General features: G+C 38.8%; 3 protein-coding genes across 5 annotated transcripts in view; 2 read left to right on the top strand and 1 right to left on the bottom strand.

Annotated features, from left to right (window-relative positions):
- Positions 1-13,146, top strand: part of LOC128875579 (transmembrane protein 132E) — a 195,717-nt gene extending 182,571 nt beyond the window's left edge. For both annotated transcript variants that reach the window (XM_054121274.1, XM_054121273.1), the window contains exons 9-10: positions 213-493; positions 1,939-13,146. In XM_054121274.1, the coding sequence (XP_053977249.1) occupies positions 213-493; positions 1,939-2,638 (981 nt within the window). In that variant the 3' untranslated portion in view covers positions 2,639-13,146. The remainder of the gene's footprint in view (positions 1-212; positions 494-1,938) is intronic.
- Positions 13,147-14,028: 882 nt separating this feature from the next.
- Positions 14,029-15,491, bottom strand: LOC128875581 (39S ribosomal protein L16, mitochondrial). The gene is made up of 7 exons (XM_054121277.1): positions 15,345-15,491; positions 15,154-15,244; positions 15,016-15,084; positions 14,784-14,941; positions 14,578-14,709; positions 14,378-14,488; positions 14,029-14,301 (listed from the first exon to the last, which is right to left on the bottom strand). The coding sequence occupies exons 2-7, from the start codon at positions 15,191-15,193 to the stop codon at positions 14,086-14,088; spliced, it is 726 nt and encodes a 241-aa protein (XP_053977252.1). The 5' UTR covers positions 15,194-15,244; positions 15,345-15,491; the 3' UTR covers positions 14,029-14,085.
- A 116-nt stretch (positions 15,492-15,607) lies between these two features.
- LOC128875580 (cyclic AMP-dependent transcription factor ATF-2) lies at positions 15,608-18,404 on the top strand. Of its 2 annotated transcripts, none has more exons than XM_054121276.1 (7): positions 15,608-15,933; positions 16,102-16,195; positions 16,275-16,417; positions 16,491-16,798; positions 16,867-17,077; positions 17,163-17,532; positions 17,608-18,404. In XM_054121276.1, exons 1-7 carry the CDS (start codon positions 15,883-15,885, stop codon positions 18,015-18,017), a joined length of 1,587 nt encoding a protein of 528 aa, XP_053977251.1. In that variant the 5' UTR covers positions 15,608-15,882; the 3' UTR covers positions 18,018-18,404. The 2 variants fall into 2 exon arrangements, with proteins under 2 accessions (XP_053977251.1, XP_053977250.1); XM_054121275.1 differs by having other exon boundaries at positions 15,609-15,933; positions 16,272-16,417.
- Positions 18,405-18,934: the final 530 nt, after the last annotated feature.

Here is an 18,934-nt window from a genome sequence, read left to right as displayed (position 1 = left end):
GCTACCCCCCATTTCCGGCTCCTCCCCGAGTTTTGGGACACCCTGTAGAGTATATGCTGTCTTACTTTAATGTTGTATACTTTTTAATTCTAAAATCCCTCAAGATGTCAATTCCTCTTCTTCTCTAAACCCTCTTCGCCAAACACCCTTCCAATTTATCATCGTGATTTATAATGGATCAGGACATTAAATCAACGAGTTTGTCGTTCAAGGTACGAGTCACCAGTAACCCTCTTGCCAACGAAACAGAGGGAGACTCGAGCGATTTGGCGACTTGCTTCGACAATCCGAACCACATCGAGCTCCCATCTGCGGGACAACGGAACAACAGTTCAGGGCCCATCGACACAACGACTTATTGCAAGAGGGACAAGCTTCCAAGAAACAGTTTCGCTACTAAAACCGGCGCGAAACCCTCGGCCGCGGTGACGGCGACCACAGTGACCACCCCAGCGTCTATGGCAACATCGAGCGTGACTACTACACGAAACGAGTAATGTACTTCCCATTATTTCTCTCCAGTTTCGGCATTTTGAACGCTAGATTTTTCATCTTATGTTTGTTCCGTCCCAAGGAACACAACACGTGAGAAATTCGATGTTACGTTTATGGTATGTACGCGAAGAAAGACTACTCTCGAGGATTAAACTTTCTCGAATCCTTTGCGAACGACGACTTTGAAATCTTTCATTTTCGTTTCGACCCTTATAGTCGAAATATCGTAAACACAGAGTTTCCGAAAGTTAATTAACGAAGTACAAACAACGAGACTACCTTTGGGACCGTCTGGAAGAAATTTCTGCCGCTTGCTGAACCTTTGAACTTCTCACGCGACTACGTTTTCTAGAACGCCACGTCAAGAGTGTTGAGAGGAAAATTGGTGATTTGGAATAATCGTCATTCGTTCACTGGCGATCGTTACGAGACATTCAGTCGATACTTGATCGTTTTCGGAGTAGAAGCTCCAGATTCGTTTGTTTGTTGTTAGTCGTTGCGAGACTTTCGTTCGGTGATACATACTTCACCGTTTCGAGAGTGGACACTCATACGTATTTAACCAGATTACACTAAACAACAAAGTGTCCTACGTTACCGTTCCGTGCTATTATTCTTTAACCCTTTATTTACTGGCGGCACTTATAAGTCAATTTTCTCATGGAACTGTATTAATTACTTTGAAACCTATTGTGACTTTCGAGTCCACTTCTATGAGGTTCGTTTTTAATTTTTGGATGGTAGCACAAGCTCTCTTTTGGAAGCTTATTAGAGACAATTCTATAAGATGATATAAGACCAAAATGGACGCCTATCGTATTTTGCAGACTATAAGATGCACTTTTTTCTTCGAAAAATTGCCTCCATTTAATTCTTATTGGATTTAACATTCCAGCCAGTCTTAACACTTTCGCTGCGGACGAAAATAAGTAGCCGTTCGCTGGTAGCTGCAATTATGACATTTTTTTTTAATGAAAAATTTCTTACAAATGTTCTAATATGATTATTTTGAAAAACATATATCTGTCGTAATTTATTTTATATATATAATATAATTAGCGAACAAAAAAAATGAAAACTGAGAAATAATAAAAACAATCATATATTTTCGGTTGGGCGCACATGTGCGTCATCCGCAGCGAAAGTGTTAAAAATGGTCATATAGAGGCAATCTAATAATAAAAATGTTATTTTTTTGTTCAAATTGCTTAAAAATTAAGGTGCGTCTCATAGTCCCTAAAATACGGCAGGTTAAAAAAATGTTGAGAAATTCAGTAAATAAAGGGTTAAGAAAATATTTGATACGTTTAATCTTGGAAATAATTATGTAAACGTTATACGTTCAGAAAGAAAAATGCTCGAAAATACCGAAACGACCACCGAGGTCGTTTCTACGACAAACATTAACTAACGTCATTCAAATAATACTAATTCTGATCGCAGCAACGACGACATTCCGCCGCCCCTACCACCGCACGGGGTGCCCGTCGCGAACATCGCGATCGCGTCGATGACGACAGCCGCCCCGTGCGGCGCGACCGGCAACAACAACGGCAACGAAGACTACAAGCCACCGGTACCGCCGCACAGGAACACTGGGGTGATCGTACGGGTGCCGGACACCCCGAGGAAGCACCACCGGCACAGGGCGTCGAGCGGCAGCGCAGGCGGCAGCCACCACGGGAACAACCAGCGGCACAGCAAGCAGATCCACCATATCAAGCCATCGCACGGTAAAGCTAGAGTAGGTAGTCCGAAAGAGAACGCCGCGGAGGAGGAGGAGTTCGTGGAGCTAGTGACTCACGATGACAACAGGCACTCGAAGGATGCGAGAGCCAGAGAGGTGAAGAGGGCGACGATCGTCGGTAATCCGATGTTCTCGTCGTTTTCGACCGCAGCAGTCGCCTCATCGATGAACGTGTCCAGCCCGACCGTGGCCTCATCGTCCTCGTCGCCGCCTAACTCGTCGCCGTCCTCATCCTCTGCCTCCTCTTCGTCCTCTTCCTCGTCCTCGTCATCCTCCTCGTCGGCGTCCTCGTCCCAAGAGCAGGAAGAATCCGTGGCGTTGGACGATTTGAATCTAGGCATGGACTACAACCAGATCATGCAGTACTTCGACAACTTGAAGGAGTCGAACGCCTAGGTGAAGGCGTTCGGTCTTCGAGAAGGCCGAGAGTAGTCAACGCCGATACGAAACACCGGAGTCCTCGTCTCGACCGACGAAGGAACGGAACCCTGGGCCTCGTTCTCCGCTTCCTCTCTAATCGCCATATTAGCATGTTCGCATCGAGAACACACGGGGGCCCGGGCTCGCCGGTTCGAACGACGCTCCGGACGTTTCGTATTCTAGGTTATAATCTAGTCAGCTTCCTAGCAGCACATCAAGAGTATCGCGCAAACGCATCGACACACACACACGCATACACGGACGCGTAACCGAGAATCACGCACGCGTTCTCATATACAGGTATAGTGGGTGGAAGAGACACACGGTGGACTCGCGAAAGCAACGAGGCGGGTAGTATATACTCGAGTGCGAGGATGTTGGAAGGCCAGGGTCGGATTCGGTATGCGTTTGTACGCTAGTTCTTCGAGGGGGTGAATGAATGTAAAGTAAGGAGCGAGGCTTTTGCTCTTAAGCAAAGGGAAAGAGCTCTCTCTACCTTCAAAGTTAAGCCTTTCCCTTGTCTTTTTTCCACGATCTGTAGTTTACAACGATTCACTCGCGACATTAATATTTCCTACGCTTTTAAGTAATTTATTTCAAGTGGTTTTTAGTGAAGGTAATATTGACATTGTGTATTATAATTAATACATCGATATCTGTATACGAATGCAGTTTGTTTTATTGCGTCGACAAGGGAAAGGAATGATTATTATACGGACATGGACGTTTACCAACATTAACCGGTTAATGGACGCCATAGGCATTCGAAAGAACGAGTTGCCTATGACTGTTTTCGGAGGATGCTGACCTTATAGAGCTATTGTAATATCGAAACAATGATATACAATTTTATTCGAAACAAATTCCAAAACCTTCTATAAGAATGTCATGCGTAACTGGGTTAAGGGAACATTGTTTTGATTCTTCGATAATATGAACACATATCGCCCTACGTGTATGGTATCATCGCGGACCATCGAATGATCCTCCTTTCAAGTATCAAGATCCTCCTTTCAAGTGAAGAAAATGTAGAAACGAAGAGGACAATCGAACAAACAAGTGTACCTTTTGTTTATTTATTTGCGTTAACCAGTACCGGTTAGTATGTTCGATAGCCAAGATAAGAATTTCGAACCCTATGATACCGCGTCTCGTGGAGTTCACCGTATCGCTTCCACCAACTATTTCAAATCGTATACACACACGTACATACTCGCAGAGGCTTTAAAGATGTGATCGTCGGTAGCCGGTGGAGTTAGGTAGATCGCGCGTTCGATTCGACCAACTTTCTCCTCTTTTCTCCGACGATCGATCGACCGCCGATCCTCGCTTCCGCCTCCGTGCACTATCGATCTCTCGCTCAAGCCCTCGTCGCGCGGCGATCGATCGAGCCTCTCATTCCCGCGCCTCGCGACAGGGCATTCACCAAAAAGTGGCCGAACGAAACCGACCCTCTTGTCTTGAAATCGATCTCAACTTCTTCGACAGCCAACTCGAAACGTTGGTTACCTCTTTTTCTTTTTCCTTTTCCAACTTTAGTCACCTGTCATCGGATATGGGCAAAATATTATCCGAAAAATATACAACTACGATCAACGTGTAACATTTTCTTTGTAACTTTCGTACCCGGAATTCTTACACTTTCTTCGGTTACGACCCTTTTTCATAAGACAAATATATCAACGATCCCTTTTATTCGTAACTTGACATTTTTATCTAGATAAGAATTTTGCCCAATCTCTGCCTCTCGAAGCTTTCAGGGTCTATCCATTATCGTCGTCGTGCCCGAAACGTGAAGATATATCTTCATTTTTGCACTATAGCTGCTGTCTTCCTAGCGTAACTAACTGACACGATTGAGATCGATATCGCGACGAAGGGAAAAATTGGTCGGCTGGCCATTTTCTTTCCGATCTGCGCCGGAGAAAACATATAATAATATTTATTCGATCGACCGTACGTCGTAATGTTTGTAAATTTTGCTTTGTAAGACTGTGTACATATATATATTATATATATATATATACGCGACCTAGCGCATGTTAATTATGGACTCGAGCGGATTTAACGGTTAACAAATTCGTACGGCAAGCCGTAGAGCACAATCCAAACGCATCAGTCGCTCGACGGAGCCAGAACGGAATGGCGGACGTGGGCCACTAGCTCGTTTTCCCTGGAGTTCTCGGTTCGATCGGTTTCATCGAGTACGAAAATATCTGATCAACATATCAGCAGTAAATTGCTCGCGACGAATATAATTGTACATGTTTTACGTACAATACTTTCCCAAACTGTCCAAGTATTTTTCTTTCGTACTTATAAACTTTACTCGCAATATAATGAAGCAAAAGAAGAATGCAAGCAGAAGAGTATTATACTTTTTGATGCAAGATGAAAGGACGATGTTCAGCAAACGACTCTGTTCCGCATTATTTTTAAGAGACAGAAAATACGGAATTTGCAAGAGAAGTGGAAAGGTGACATAGAGCGATAAATTAATGTCTGCCAAAGCTATAGTCAATAGTTGTTTACCTGATCATTCGATTGCCGAGAACTCCAGCTTCCAACCTTAGCGTTTCCCAACATTTTGATCTTCATCGAACACGACAAACTGAATCCTCGTTTTATACGATTTTTCCCGAACCGATCCAATTAAATTGTTCGCCTGCTGACGATCAAACGCGCCATTTCTGCAGTGTCGCCGATTGTAAGACGAAACACAAGATGAAGTGCCGTCAAATGGGGTTACTCGCAACGTTTCTCACCTTGAAAGCTGGCTATTCAAAATTTATCATACATACATCGACAAATTATATAAGAAAGAAAAACTTGTACTTCACCGTTTTCGGCTATTGAATTTAGAGCTTTAACGATACAACTTACTCGGGATAGCAACTTTGCGACGCAATAATTTTTAATTCTGTCATTTCATTTGCAACAACCTAACTTACGCTTCCCTAACTTCCTAACAAAATTATTTAAATATATAATTCTATTCTGTTTATTATTAATACGGAAATATCCAGATCGTAATTTCATTGATACTATCTTCCGTCTCACAAAGGTAAAAACTGTTGTTACTCGGATCTCATTGAAAAACGTTTGCCAATTCTTGGTCCAAAGAACAAAACGACCACCGTTACTGTTTCCTGAAAGCAATCCACATATCAACCTACCTGAAAAAAAAACGAATAAGTATATTATTTTGTCCAACTTTACTATATCTTTCATTGAAAAACATTTTGTTAAAATTTTGCCATTTGATCTTCCGCCACGCTTTTAAGTATGCCTTATGGCACCGTACCCGAATGAGTAAAAAATTATAGAGAGCATCTGTTGCGAGTTACTGTATTTTACGGTGTATAATTAACGGTGAGAAGGAAGGGAGTCACGTACTCGCAGAGAATTGAACGATTCGCTAACGGCGAATCCGGAAACGCCTGATCATCGACGAGCTAGCCGCGGCGCGTGACGCTGCTCCGTGCATCGCTTTTAATTAGGATTCATCCCCCGTCGATTGGATTCCGCAATTGTCCGCGGACGTGCCGCCCGTGGAGACGCGGCGCGTGCTTCTTTCGCGCGAACGCACCGTGCCGTCGTTAATTCCATCACGAAGCGCGTTTACGTTCGCGTACACCTGTAGACGCACCGAAAGAGACACGGAGAGAATGTGTGTGCATATGTGTGAATGAATGATTGATAATAATTTGCAAAATACACGCACACCACCTGGTAGCGTCCGTTCTTCCGCACCAGTTTCCTGTTGCGAATCCAATCGCGCGCCTCGCCGTTACGGTGCGCGTTTCACGTGACAACAACGCGCGTAGGTGGCATTTTATTGGCGTTACAGTTTTCGCTGTTGTCGCTCACTTTTGTGCCATAGCATTCGTCATTGTAAACATGAAGTGTATTATAAACTCGTGTGTGTAATTATGGTTTGCGTTCTAGTGAAAATTAGTTGCGTCAGAATGGAAGGATTAACGGAAACCGAAGAAAAAACTAAATTTATATAAAACAGATTCAATGCAGAGATGATCCAAGAGCGTCTGATAAGACGTTGATAAGAGTGTTAGTTTCGGAAGGATTCAAAAAGTTATTTTAAATAATTATCCTTCCAGATTCTGATTTTTTTAGAAAGCTTCAACGTATTCATTTTTGTTGCAAACTTATAGTCGCCGCTGTCGATCCTAAATATAGATGGAACGGATCGCGGTAACAAATGTCATAATACTCATTGTCATGGCGACAAAAGTCGCGGTTCAACGTCACGTGAACGCCGCAGCTTAACGAGCGATAAGCCAGCAGGAGCGCAGGGGATCCATAGATTCGCGGATCCACCCTGTCTTACATAGGCATCTAAGAGCTACGTGTCTAAGTATGTATGTATCTGTAAGTTGTGTGTTAGCACGTTAAGCGTGGGATATAGTGATATGTAATGTCGACGAGCGCCGAGAACAAGGGAGTCCAGAGCGTCGGGGCGCGTCCTAACGGGCCACGCACGTTAACCCTTTGCGGTCTCATCGTCGAGTCTTTCCTATTTATTCGAATCCGTACACAAATGTTTCCCGACTCGACGCTCTGCGTTTATTTAAATCGTCGTTAAACCTCTATTGCACGGATTTTATTTCGCCCTTCTTGGCCATTCATGTATGCGTGAATCGATTATTATCCAAGTTAAACGATAAATAGCTGAATTTTTAGGGATATTAAATGTTCTCATAAGAAAATATCACGTGCGAATCCTGTAAAATTTCCTCGGTGAGCTTTACGCGGATTATTTTTCCCGAGGTCCCGATAGGATACATTATGCAATAGAGGGTCAAGAAGAATCGATCGACCCGGGTAAATGTATTTTCGTTTTCCAATCGATCGAAAAGCCGGGTTCCCCTTTCTTACGCGGGTATGCTCGAGGCTTCGACTATCGAATATGTACAGGGTATTCCAAGATACGCGTATACTCGTTTAAAAAAAAATGATTCCTCTCGAAAGAAGATCGCAAACTCTCGCGTAGAGCAGCGTCGCATATTTTTGAACACCCTGTGTCTGTACTTTTGTAAATATCGTCTACACGGAGGGATCTCCAGTAAGTGAAGCTCGGTTCCGTTTTGTACATTCGTTAGGTTTATCGTCGGCCGCGCGCCGAGGCAACTGCAAAGGGTTAAAGGGTGCCGGAGACGGCGCAAGATACCCCGCCCGTGAATCTAGTCTTATAGCGTAAACTAATGGATTATTATTAAATACTAAACGAACACGATCCCACGGTCACCTCCTTAGGCCGATCACGTATCCTTGAAATCATCCAGGCGGGGCCCCAGCGTATCGACGTTGTTCATCTGCCCCGTGGCCATCCCTTTCCTCTTCTTCGGGGAGCACCGAGAGAGACTCCTCGTCAGAGAGATGGTGGAACGTCAGACGAATCAATCATATCGAGCACGCGGGTGGAGACACGCGGTAATTTAATCGTAATCGATCCCATGCAGGGCCGTGCCTAGGTACTTTTTTCGTTCGAAGCAACGATGAAATGCGAGCTCCCTTCGACCATTCTCTTTACGGTATTTATCGTATATCTGTATCTGGCAGACATGTAATTCTATATCTATGAAATTTGTGATTATAACTAATCGAAGATTATAGTTTCATATGGTTCACCAATTGTACTCGGAATTAGTCCAATAATTTTCTTGGCGATATCGTTGCTAGATTGTTAAGGTTACATGCAATTTATTCGTTGTGATCAAATCATATTCTTCCGCGAATGCGAAGAATTGTAACACACACCTTAATCTAATCTGGCGGTAAATAGGGTGAAAGTGTATTATTCTGTTCCAGAGTGGAGCCCGGTGCTAACGATTTGGTGACTTCTTGCAAAATTGATGGAAACTTAATTACTTTTATTTGTTCTACCTTCGCGATTCGTTTATCTGAACCGGTAATTTTCATCAAAAGATATTTTAAGAAGTGAAAACACTTCGGAAGTACCGGTAGCGGCGGACAAACGAGGTTCCTAAATGTGATATATGCTCGAAATAAATGCGTACAGCTCCTGCGCGTCTACCTTGCACACACGCGTCGTTTGAACAGCTCGTTTCTTCGCTGAACAGTACTTTCGAAAAGTTTACGTAAACCCGAGTGCGCAACAAACCAATATCTTTCTGTCAGTTTTGCAAATTGACGCTCCTCGATAGCAACGCTTATCGTTTATTTACAACCAATACCTCTAAAGAAAATCAGATACGGTGTTGCTGTAAACATACTCATCTCCATTATTATTTTTGCTAGGACATAGTGTCTTATATCATTGGAAGATCAGAAAAAAGAATATTAAGAAACTGTAGAAAGTCAATTTTCGTACATATTGGGCATGGTGTCCTCTATTAAACTGTCAAAATACTTCATTTATTTTTTGTTACTCTCAAAAGATGAGTCTAAGCCCTCGTTAAGATAGCTTTAAATACACGTGTCCCTTCTACTCCAGCCTTGTCACGGCCCTGATCGCGCGTGCGGGTACCACGTCGCCTGGCAGTAGCCAGGACAAGTGTATCGGCTTCGTTTCTTTTACGAAACGAATCCAGCTATTTGCGATACTCGATACACCTGGAAGATGCGATATCCCGTGCAGAGCCGGTCAAAAATAGTATTTGCGATAGAAAATAGTGGAGAGCTTGCGTAGCCGTTTCGCGCAGAAACAAATTGCGCGCACTATACTCTATGCACGTGAAATATGACATCCTGAATTATTCGCGCTAAATGGTAGATAACGAATAAAACCACCATACACCGTTCGTATTCGCAACACGCATACCATTGAACGACGATTTATTGTTTTAATAGGAGATATAATTTAATTTTATAATTCTGATCGTAACTTCTGTCGAACGAATAATAGATTAGACAGATCTAAATTTTAGATCAAACGTGTTTCAAAACGTGTCCGACTCTCGATGAAAGATCGTGCTCTGTATTTCTAACCAGAGTTGAACAGTGATCACTTTTGTAACAATCACCGACGACTGTTAGGTTAATCGGTAATCGGTAAAAACTACATTTGTAATCCGCAATTGTGAATCAGGAATTTCTAATCTTTCTAAGCAAATTGTATCTGATTATTGATTAATCAATAATTATGTGAACTACCTAACATTACATATATATATATAGTATACTACTTACACTATAAACGAACTGTTCGATGGATAGATGAAATGTATTTTTGGTTTTATTCTGATTGTTGCGAAATTTGACGAGACTAAAATTATCCAGAGGAATTATGGAGAACGGGGATCCTATCGCACAAGATCAAAAGGCAACGTTCAAAGAGTATGATGCGCACAATTCTCGCCGTTTTAATGTTCGCTTGCTGCGATGTCAAGGATAAAAAAGCGAAACCGCCTCGATATCGCCGTCATACTATCGACGTACAAAACGATCCTTACATTTACTATTTTTTACTTAGAATACTATTTCCTCCAGCTCTGGCTGCGGCCAACTGTGTATATATACATGTACGCGAATTTTCCTTCGTTTCGTCATTCAAATAACGCGCAATCGGCTAAGAGTGTTGAACATCATACAGTAAAACGCTTCGTGCAAACGTTTCTCGGCTCGCTTGTACGTAGTTTGGCTGTTCGCTGGATCATTTTTCGCCGATGGTTTCGCTGTGGACGTTTGCGTAATCGTTTCTCTACTCGGTATCCGAAACAGGGACGAGTGAATATTTTATTCGTGTAACAGGTAATAAATAAAAACATCGTGCAGCGATTTATTCGTCATGTTTAGTCTATTGAACTTTTGAACAAGCCTTCGTTTTTTTAACCTAACGTGTAACTTAACTTTTATTTATTTTTCTATTTTATTTAACGACATTGACGAATATATTACAAACGAGAACGAAAGAACATCGCACTGCATCAAAGCAGAGTTAAAGGCCGAGATTTAACGAATGGACGAGTAACATATCTAACATCTTTTATTTATTATTTGTAATTATCATGCGGATAAGAATTTTACTCATCTCTGTCCGAGAAAAACGACGCAAACACACGGCGCCGAATTTTCTACGCGACACACAACATTCGAGGAGTTTAGTTCATCGCTCGTCCTCGAGCCGCGAAGGGCGACGCCCTTAAAAGTCGAAACTACTGCCAGTCTCTCTTTTCCCCATTTTTTATTTTTGATAAGTTCCCACCGATCAGGGAGGATGATTAATATTATATATATAAATATATACATATACGTATATTGTAATAGACTATAATCGCGTCGCAATGCTAACTCTGCATTCACACACATTCCTCAAGGACACGCGATGTCGTCGCTGTATATCTACGTTTAAGTGTGATAAATGCGGAATTATAATAGATAAACGATTGACGAGGCGACGGCGACAAGGAAAGAAAAAAAAAAGAAATACGACGAGGACGGTAATGGCGACGACGTCCACGACCACGATAGCAACGATCGACGATCCTCTCGCGAACCGCCTATGTATGTATATCTGTCACTGACACGCAGGATGGTCCGTCGTGAAGTGGTACGAACTGTTAACGCCCTTACATTCCACTAAGTTAATTAAAACAGTTAATGTCTTAAATATACGCCATTTTCTTTCATTTCAAATTAACTATCGACGAATGCAAAGCCTTGCGCGAGCGTTTCATGTAATAAAATTGAAAGGACACTCCTATGGACCTTTAACGAACCCGACGATAGTATCCTTATGTCGCTTAACACAACAAACGCCACGCCGCATAGCCGTTAAACGCCTCAAAAAGCTGGACAAAAGTCAAAAGAATTTTCGGATCTATATAAAACTTGGTATCTATGAGTTGTTTGGGTCGCAAATTACGAATCCGATATCAGAATTGCAAAATTAAAAATGGCGGATCCAATATGGTCTACTTATTTTCCAATGGATGGTTGTATTTAAATATAGATCGGTATTAAAAAAGTTTTCGATGTCGCTGGTTGGAATTTGACGTCAAGAATAAAAAATTCTAAATGGCAGGTGTATGCAATGTGCAAACTTCTTGTAATCTCCAGCGATCACAACTTTCTTTTATGATTTACGAAAGCAATAATTTCAAAATAAACGATTCTATCGGTCCGTCTACATTCCTATTTTGAATTCGCATTGGTTGAAAATTAATGAAAACTCCTACATACTCATATTCTACTAACTTCCAGAAATACTCTGCGTAAAAAAAATATTCGAAATCACCGTTGAGTAAAAAATTACTAGAAACAATTACCATTCAATAGAGCAGTACTTTCTGTACAAGATTGCAATGTAAACAATTCTAAATTACAATTTGCATTGACTTTTGGCCGACTTTTTGAAGTTTCGAATCACTGTGCGTCGATCCGTAAGACTTTCCGTTTATGCTAGTTGACTTTACGTTTACGTTATACCGTCGCGCCAGTTCTTGCAATAAGTTATAATTTTTTGTTACTTTTGCACCAAAAGATTATAAAGTACTATTACAACATTTTTGGCACAATATTTCCCTATTGCATGCGCATTATCTGCCTTTGTTTCTAATTTATGTCGAGGTCTTGTAAACCGTGACGATGTCTTCTTTCTTGAATTCCATGAGGGTTTTAATCAACTCTCTATTATCTCTTGATACAGAAAGAAAAGATTCGCAACGGAAGTGTTCAGTAAAAGTAAAGATGTAACTTTTTGCAGGCATTATTCGGTCTCGCTTCTCGTTTTCTTATGCTTTGTTTATAGTTTGCAAATTGCGCGCGACTCTCTTCACTTGACAGCAGAGCGCAGCGTAAATGGAACGTCAAACAAAATAGGCGCCTAACGTGTTAATCCTCTATTACATGAATTTTATTTTATTCATAGGAAGAAAATTAGTTTTTGGTTATTTATATATATTCGTGAGTTGATTAATGTATTGTCCCCATATGAAAGTAGCATGTGCAAATTCTGTAATATTTCCTCGATGAATGTTGCAGAGAGTGTCCTTATAAACGATAATGAGCTGAAAGGCCCGAAGGAACTAAACATGATATTGTTTCTGTGCGTAATAGTTCCTGTAAAAAAAAACAGCATGTAGCACTTTTCGTGGATCGCTCTGTACATTATCATTACCAGAGCAGGCACAAATTAACGATAAACGATGATATGTGACAATCATTCGTTGTACTTATTCATACTGTATTATTGTATTGCGATGATTATATTGTCCCTTATATTCTATTTATCATGATCTCATACGTCATCGTTGCTGTTACTGTTATATTGTTATTGAGATTGTTGTTGTTGCTGTTGCTGTTACCGCTGTTTTCATCGCCCTTGCCCCGTCGTTGGTATTGCCTGTCGTCGTCGTGGAAGTCGCCATCGGCATCGGCGTAACCGATACCCTAATTAAACACAATAAGGTATGACTATCGCCTACTCAATGTACAATATGTAGTATTTACCTGTTGTTACCACCAAACCGTCATCAAAGATATATAAAATATTGTAATTGTAACATACAGTGTCGCTCGAGTTTCATTTTCCGTACCGTCGTCCAACCATCGTTTAATTCTCCTCTTTTGACTAAACAATGACAGTCGTGAAGAATAATAAGTTGTCCTTCATACGACCAGGTAAGATATATCTTACATTATTTTTTTATTAAAACGACTCTTCACAACTCATGGAATTTTATATAACCGAAGAGACTGTATCTTCAAACAAATTGTACTGGATCTTACTTTACTTAAGACATTAACTTCGGGTGAGGCACATGTTCATCATCTTGGATTCTTATTTAACGTCCGGATGACACAGGTTCAATTTCTCTTCATTAATACCATAAGAGATCTTTCATGAATTAAAACAATTGTATAGGTTTTAAACTTTTAGTTTCACTTCGTGATTATCAACTCTGAAACTATGTACACGTTAAAGCGATGAAGTAGAAGTTCAACGTTTGATCTTTGCTTCAAAGAGTAATCCAAGACAACAGATAATTCTATTTTAACAAAATGTTCTATCAGTTTTTTTGTTTAGTCTCTGCAATTAGTTCAATATGACTTTTTATAATAAGTGGTTTCCCCTATTTATCTCTGATAATGTGATGTTATAAAGTGTAAATTATGAAGCGAAAAAGTAATTCACGACTTCCCTCAAGATTTCATTGAAAAATATTACTTATTTAAAAACTCATAGTTATTTTTTCTAACGTGACGCATTAGAAAAAAAAAAATCAAGCACCCCGAAGCGAATATGCCGAACACACGTCCGACACAACGTTGACCTAACGGGTAGATTGTATATCGTACAAATCTCCCAACAAACGATAATTATCCGCAAAGGGATATACCCTTGAATTGGTTGTGGAAGGAATACTTAAGAATTATAGAATAGATTCCCATCTTAATTAATTGTTTAATTTCTATATATTTACAATGGACAGCCATGAAATTTACAAATATTCGTTGTACCACATTCTGTCGTATTTCGATATCCACATATGGCAACCAAATATATTATTTTGAATGATGTATTTCCAATCAAAAGGATTTTGATTTTCTTCCTTAAATTTCTTCTTTTCTTCTACTTGGCGCTCCATTAATTCTTGGCTGACCGCTATAGCACGAAAAGGTAGCTTATTCGCTATGTTTGTTAGAAGTTTTCGAACCTAACAAAATTAATCACTCTGTTATATATATGGATACAATAGGTCATCGAAAATTTGTAACAGAATTTACTATTACTTCAAAATATTCAAATGGTCCTCCAACTTCTACGATGACTTGGTTGGCTTTTACTGGTGTGACATAATGATCGATGCTACCTTTACCGCCTCCCATGCGCGCTCCTTGACTCTAAATTGTAAAAAATTGTAGCTATATTATACACTCTAATAAAACAACATAATGTATGATTCCATATGTATAAATATGCATATTGAAACCTTCTTAGAAATTGGTTGCCAAATTTCTGGTACTCGCCAAATTGCAAATCCTGTCTTAAAATCAAACCTTTTCAATAATGTAAATCTTATCATTTCAAAATGACAATATTTCATTCTGCCTCCAGCCAATGCCTAAAATGTTATCCATCTTTGTTTATATGCTAAATATATAATAAAACATTGAACTATAATATTTATTTTCTTACAATTATACCATACTGCTTGTGTAAAAGAGTATTATGAAACAATTCAGGACCACGCATCAATCTCAAACGTTTCTGGGTTTTGTAAGGACGAATACTAGGTGGATACTGAGGTACTTTATGTATAATTTTGAGTTTCTGACGAGCAGGATATTCAACTTCTATAAAACATAATATCTATTAAAAATATTGTTCTTGTATATCAATTTTATACCAAACATATCAATTTCATTACCGTTAAACGAAACTGGAGGCTCAAAAGATTTCAGACCAGCTGCTGGTGCAGACTTGAATAAAGTATGCGCTACAAAATAAAATATATGTCAGTAAAAATAAACGCTTTTCTTGAAAAATAAGATTTTCAAAAACTTACGCGAGAGTAAGGGCCTCATGATATTCCTGCACACTTGCATTTTTAACGATTATTGTAGCTACCGGCTTTTAAAATACTCATGCACTCTAACCTATATAATCAGAAATCATTTTTCAATGTACAACATTGATTCTATGTCAAAAGGAATTTCTTTCATTCATATTTAGAGAATGCAACATTTTCAACATTACCACAATTTATTGTTAAGTTCGTACGGTCTTATCATTAACTTGTATTCGCTTGTCGTACTTTTATACTGGCTCGGGTTATACAGGGTTATTAGGTTATAAGAGTATTAGATAGAGTGGAAGCAAATAGTATTAGACTAATACTCTTTGATGTTCACTAGACGAGTCCAGCGAGTCAAGCGCTGATGCGGGGAAATGGAACTACGTTTTTAGTGGAGGGGATTTATGGCATCTCTGACTGTATCTAACAATAAGTATGTCTGGCTACAAAGTGTAGAAACAGCTGATACGAGACGAAAGTATCAAAACCTGTTAAAAATTTTCAGCTGTCATTTAGCTATTGCTTGTTTGACTTGAGTCGACTTAGAAAGTTGTTAATAATTAATACTTACACAAAAAATGTATTGCGGTCACGAAGATATCCAAGAAAAAAATGATTTTCGACGCGTTGTGTTGTATTATGTACATTCCCAGTTTTGTTTTCATTTTACTACGTGCCATTCATGAACTACGGTGAGACTTTCAGTAATACAAAACAACAATGGCAAATGCAGAAAAACCTTTTAATTGTTTGTCACCTGGTTGCAATATGGTAAACACTCATTATGCATAGTTACTTTCTCTATTCACTTATGTCAGAATACAATCAAATTTTGATGAAAATTGACTCAACTTTATTTAATTTCCTTTTAATTTCTGTTCGTAAAGATGCAAAATTTAAATTATGAATAAGAAACTAGATTCTATTTTATCTTTGCAGAGTTTTATAAATGACAATCTATTAACAGTGCATAAGAAAAAGCATGACATGATGTTGAATCTAGGAAACGGTTCTAAGAGTGCAGGTTTCGTAGGTAAGAATTACTTAAATTTGTTTTCGAATTGTGTTTAATGGAAACAGAAAATGATGTTTTTATAAAATATTTGTAGCAGATCAGACTCCAACTCCAACACGTTTCATCAGAAATTGTGAAGAGGTTGGACTGTTTCAAGATTTACAAAATGTTAATCCTTTTGAAGAAACATTCAGAAGAGCAGTGGAATCAGGAAATACTGGTATACTTACAGTACCGGAGGTAAAAAAAGTTTTCAAAAAAAGTCAATTACTTTACTAATGAATTTATGTTTAGTTTATAAGTGTTTTTTTAGGTTGGAATTACAGATGATACTCTGCATACACCTCATATATTTCCCCACATAGCGGATGTGCTGTCTTCCAACAATCAAATTATGTCTGAAAGCAGCATTTCGATCACAGGAAAAAGTACAGAAGATAGAACCACTATTGACACCGAAGTCTGTACCAGTGTAAAACTTTCTGTATCAAACGAGCAGGATTCAAGAAGAGACAAACTAACAACAGAGAAGAGTGAGACACTTACAGAAAATATTATTCACGAAGTTACGAGCACATCGATAATACCAAGGACTTTACGAGAACAAATTAGTCCAAAATTGTGAGTGAATTATTGATTCTTTGTAAATTCGATCTTTTGTACTAATTATAAAACGTATTGTTGCAAAGGTCGATAAATGGGGAGGAAGTGCAACTGCTTTTGAAGACATCCGATGGTAAACTGATGCAACTATCGGCAACTCCGATTTGCGGATCTACTAACATAGGTACCTTACAATCACAGAAGCATTCAACAGTTGTGATAAAGACCGAGCCTTCTTTACAGTATTGTACAAAAGAGGATTCCAAGAAGCTGTCTACATTATCGTTGGCAAAAATGGTATTTAGTATCTACTACTGTTGCCTTAATTAAAACACCGTTTAGCTATATTCTTTGCGGATTATATTTTCATGCGTAATTGCAGAAATTGAAACAAGCATTGACAAAAAATACAATTTCGAAAAATCAGACACTTGACGACAACTCTGAGGAAATCGTGTTGAACCACTCGAAGAAACAAAATCGTAGTAAAACAGTGGAAGAGCAAGTAAAAATGAAGGCGGAAGAGCAGATAAAAAAGAAAGACATCCTTGAACGCAATCGTGCCAGCTCGATGAGAGCAAGAGCCAAAAGAAAAGCGTGGATTCAACACCTTGAGAGGACGGTCGCCAATGTGAATGAGACTAACGTGGCTTTACAAATGGAGATAAAGGTTTTACGTGCAGAGGTTGCCAAGTTGAAGAACCTTCTATTAGCCCACAAAGATTGCCCGGTTACAAAGGCGATGCAGAAAGGTACTCGAATGGTGTGAAAATGACCAACCGACATTTCACTTAATCTGTTATATTTATGCACGTGTACACTTATAGGAAGTGGCACAATACTGGCCCCCAAAGTAATATGGTTGAATTCAGATGTGGTAACCAATCCGACAACCCCAATGGGAATTTCGATGAAGCGATCGGCGTCGATTTCTTCCGCGGAAGTGCCAATCATGCCAAAGAAAAAGTTATCCTTGGTACCTTCGAAAAACCCAATTATCTTTCCAAAAGTGGATTCTACTACGAATTTGTCGATTCCTAACGCAACATTGATTAAAACTATACCTGCTATTAAGATCGGGGGTGTCAGCCAGCTTTTAACAGAGAAGGAGGAAACAAAGCAGATTTTATTTGTGCAGAACCCACAAAGAAAAATTGTGAAATCCTCTAGACAAATCATTCAGATCAACCCTAATTACGAAATAGAACATAGCGCAACGAAAAGTACGGGAACGTAAATTAACGGTAATATTAGATATTACAATTTAAAGTGTAAAAATGACGCGACAGTTGTTAAACTAATGTTGTAAAATTTATTTTCTACTAAGACAAAGATGTGCCTGCATATTGCGTATGAATCAGAGATGGTCGAAATTGCTATTTTGATAAAAATGTCAAATGAGATATAAGCACTTAACTTGCAAAATGAAATTATATCTTACATTAAATTAATGAGGACTATTTTCAGAAACCGATAAATGGAATGAAAGTACCAAATAAATCTGTGATTTTATTCGAATATAATTTTGTCCATCCCCGATATGAATGTGTATGCGTATAATGTATATTACATATTTTTTATTATTATTTATTTATTACGATAAATACAATAGTTTCCTTTACAATTGTGTTCCTTTTTTTTATTACCTCCCATTTATCCTACAAATAATATACAGGTAATAAACAATTGTTGTTTATTATATATATACAAAAGAATCTAATTATTGAAAGAATGTTTAAGATTTTGCCTTTTAAGTTTCATGATACACATATTTATAAGTCATTATAATGACTTATAAATAGGTTAGAAACATAAAAGACAAAATCTTAAACATTTTTTCAATACTTAGATGCTTTTGTTAGGGAGATATAAATTGTATAATTCTGCAAATCTGTACAATTTTATTCTATATTCATAATGAGCCAATAAAGTTTGGATTTACGTTATTTGAATTGCAATTGTAATTAATACACAAATATTATTTTTTTATGGTCAAGATGGTCAAAACGATTAAAATCATTATTTTTCAAAGAATGAATAAAGAACTGTAAATTTATAATTGATAATCAATGTAATCTATTAATGACATTAATTAAAGACAGTATTACCTATTATTCTGCTTTCCCCGGTAAGCTGCACAATTTTTCTGGCGTT

Source organism: Hylaeus volcanicus, chromosome 4 (genome assembly GCF_026283585.1).
Source record: "Hylaeus volcanicus isolate JK05 chromosome 4, UHH_iyHylVolc1.0_haploid, whole genome shotgun sequence".
NCBI classification, from domain to species: domain Eukaryota; kingdom Metazoa; phylum Arthropoda; class Insecta; order Hymenoptera; family Colletidae; genus Hylaeus; species Hylaeus volcanicus.
This window is presented reverse-complemented; position numbering and strand designations above follow the sequence as displayed.

What these genes read in the sequence shown, in the direction of transcription:
- LOC128875581 (XM_054121277.1), bottom strand. Translation starts at nt 15,193, where the DNA reads ATGCAAGTGTGCAGGAATATCATGAGGCCCTTACTCTCGC. An exon ending in GGCAACCAATTTCTAAGAAG is followed by an intron (nt 14,489 to 14,577) that starts GTTTCAATATGC and finishes TTTACAATTTAG; the next exon opens with AGTCAAGGAGCGCGCATGGG. An exon ending in GACCATTTGAATATTTTGAA is followed by an intron (nt 14,302 to 14,377) that starts GTAATAGTAAAT and finishes TAATTTTGTTAG; the next exon opens with GTTCGAAAACTTCTAACAAA.
- LOC128875580 (XM_054121275.1), top strand. Translation starts at nt 15,883, where the DNA reads ATGGCAAATGCAGAAAAACCTTTTAATTGTTTGTCACCTGGTTGCAAT. An exon ending in GAACAAATTAGTCCAAAATT is followed by an intron (nt 16,799 to 16,866) that starts GTGAGTGAATTA and finishes ATTGTTGCAAAG; the next exon opens with GTCGATAAATGGGGAGGAAG. An exon ending in CATTATCGTTGGCAAAAATG is followed by an intron (nt 17,078 to 17,162) that starts GTATTTAGTATC and finishes GCGTAATTGCAG; the next exon opens with AAATTGAAACAAGCATTGAC.